This window comes from Thunnus thynnus, chromosome 17 (genome assembly GCF_963924715.1).
Source record: "Thunnus thynnus chromosome 17, fThuThy2.1, whole genome shotgun sequence".
In the NCBI taxonomy this organism is placed as follows: domain Eukaryota; kingdom Metazoa; phylum Chordata; class Actinopteri; order Scombriformes; family Scombridae; genus Thunnus; species Thunnus thynnus.
In genome coordinates this window covers 292,978-295,477 of record NC_089533.1, presented here as the reverse complement: position 1 = coordinate 295,477, position 2,500 = coordinate 292,978, and the positions used below count along the sequence as shown (strand labels likewise).

The 2,500-nt window shown below is 50.7% G+C and overlaps 1 protein-coding gene across 5 annotated transcripts in view; it reads left to right on the top strand.

The window, feature by feature from the left end:
• scn4ab (sodium channel, voltage-gated, type IV, alpha, b) overlaps positions 1-2,500 on the top strand; it is a 65,383-nt gene that overhangs the window by 35,490 nt on the left and 27,393 nt on the right. For all 5 annotated transcript variants that reach the window (XM_067570684.1, XM_067570687.1, XM_067570685.1 and 2 more), the window contains 2 exons: positions 241-332; positions 484-768. In XM_067570684.1, the coding sequence (XP_067426785.1) occupies positions 241-332; positions 484-768 (377 nt within the window). The remainder of the gene's footprint in view (positions 1-240; positions 333-483; positions 769-2,500) is intronic.

The following is a 2,500-nucleotide window of genomic DNA, read 5'->3' as shown; positions in this document are numbered from 1 at the left end:
CTTCCTCATTTAAAGCTCTTCAGTACTTGTCTTTCTTTTCTTCTTCATCTGTTTTTCCTCTGCTGCGTCCTATTCTTTAAAACTTCATAACCAGTAAGCGCTGACAGCTGTGCTCTTTAATGTTGCCATGCTTACAGGTTGGGTTTTAACACACTCCTGCCAGCCAATCAAAATGAGCATTCACCCAGACCATGGTATAAGACTCAATAATACACTGATGATGATGATGATGTGTTTCAGATATCTGACAGAGTTTGTAGATTTGGGAAATATTTCTGCGTTGAGGACGTTCAGAGTTCTTCGAGCACTAAAGACCATCACAGTCATCCCTGGTCAGTGTGTGTGTGTGTGTGTGTGTGTGTGTGTGTGTGTGTGTGTTAAAATAAACAAAATGATGACAACATAAACAAACACAGGAAGCCAAACTGTCTTAGTGTACCAGCATGTTTATAATACTGTGTTTTTAAACCCCGCCCCTCTCAGGTTTGAAGACGATTGTCGGAGCTCTCATCCAATCAGTGAAGAAGATGGCTGATGTCATGATCCTGACAGTCTTCTGTCTCAGCGTCTTCGCTCTGATTGGTCTGCAGCTCTTCATGGGAAACTTGAGGCAAAAATGTGTCATGATGCCGCACACGTCTCCTGACAACCTCACTACCGAATACCATGGCAATGACACCTATGGCAACCACACCTATGGCAACCACACCTATGGCAACGACACAGGAAGCAGTGATTTTGATTTCCAAGAGTACATCAAAAATCCCGGTATGGTGGTGATGATGATGATGATGAAGATGATGATAATGATATTATGAATATCTGATATTTGTAGCTCAATGAAGGGCTTTTCACACTGCACTTAGTCCAGGACTAAAATCGTTCTAAGAACCCTCTTTGCCCCAGGCTGAGGGAGCTGTTAGCCCTAAACTATAAGGCTTTCACACTCATACAATCCTGGTTTGCTGACTCTGCTCCAGAGCAGTGCCAGTGTGAAACGCGGCTAAGGTAAACAATGGAGTAGTCATGCATCATTCTAGATTCTTAACATTAGTTGCATTCCAACGTACATTTAACCCAAAGCTAGTAGAAGTGCAGTGTGAAGCGTATATCTCTGGATTTAGGTTAATCCTGGATTAACAGTGTGTGTGCCCTGGGATAAGGTTAGTCCTGGGCTAAGGTCAGCCCTGGGCTAAGGTTAGCCCTGGGCTAAGGTTAGTTGTGGGCTAAGGTCAGCCCTGGGCTAAGGTCAGCCCTGGGCCAAGGTTAGTCGTGGGCTAAGGTTAGTCCTGGGCTAAGGTTAGTCGTGGGCTAAGGTCAGCCCTGGGCTAAGGTCAGCCCTGGGCTAAGGTCAGCCCTGGGCCAAGGTTAGTCCTGGGCTAAGGTTAGTCCTGGGCCAAGGTTAGTCGTGGGCTAAGGTTAGTCCTGGGCTAAGGTTAGTCCTGGGCTAAGGTTAGCCCTGGGCTAAGGTCAGCCCTGGGCTAAGGTTAGTCCTGAGCTAAGGTCAGCCCTAGGCTAAGGTTAGCCCTGGGCTAAGGTCAGCCCTGGGCCAAGGTTAGTCGTGGGCTAAGGTCAGCCCTGGGCTAAGGTTAGTCCTGGGCTAAGGTCAGCCCTGGGCTAAGGTCAGTCCTGGGCTAAGGTTAGTCCTGGGCTAAGGTTAGTCCTGGGCTAAGGTCAGCCCTAGGCTAAGGTTAGCCCTGGGCTAAGGTCAGCCCTGGGCTAAGGTTAGTCCTGGGCTAAGGTTAGTCCTGGGCTAAGGTCAGCCCTGGGCTAAGGTTAGTCCTGGGTTAAGGTCAGTCCTGGGCTAAGGTTAGTCCTGAGCTAAGGTCAGTCCTGGGCTAAGGTTAGTCCTGGGCTAAGGTCAGCACTGGGCTAAGGTTAGCCCTGGGCTAAGGTCAGCCCTGAGCTAAGGTTAGTCCTGGGTTAAGGTCAGTCCTGGGCTAAGGTTAGTCCTGAGCTAAGGTTAGTCCTGGGCTAAGGTCAGCACTGGGCTAAGGTTAGCCCTGGGCTAAGGTCAGCCCTAGGCTAAGGTTAGTCCTGGGCTAAGGTTAGTCCTGGGCTAAGGTTAGCCCTAGGCTAAGGTTAGTCGTGGGCTAAGGTCAGCCCTGGGCTAAGGTTAGCCCTGGGCTAAGGTCAGCCCTAGGCTAAGGTTAGTCCTGGGCTAAGGTTAGCCCTGGGCTAAGGTCAGCCCTGGGCTAAGGTTAGTCGTGGGCTAAGGTCAGTCCTGGACTAAGGTCAGCCCTGGGCTAAGGTCAGTCCTGGACTAAGGTCAGCCCTGGGCTAAGGTCAGCCTTGGGCTAAGGTCAGTCCTGGGCTAAGGTCAGCCTTGGGCTAAGGTCAGCCCTGGGCTAAGGTCAGCCCTGGGCTAAGGTTAGTCCTGGGCTAAGGTCAGCCCTGGGCTAAGGTTAGTCCTGGGCTAAGGTTAGTCCTGGGCTAAGGTCAGCCCTAGGCTAAGGTTAGTCGTGGGCTAAGGTCAGCCCTGGGCTAAGGTTAGTCCTGG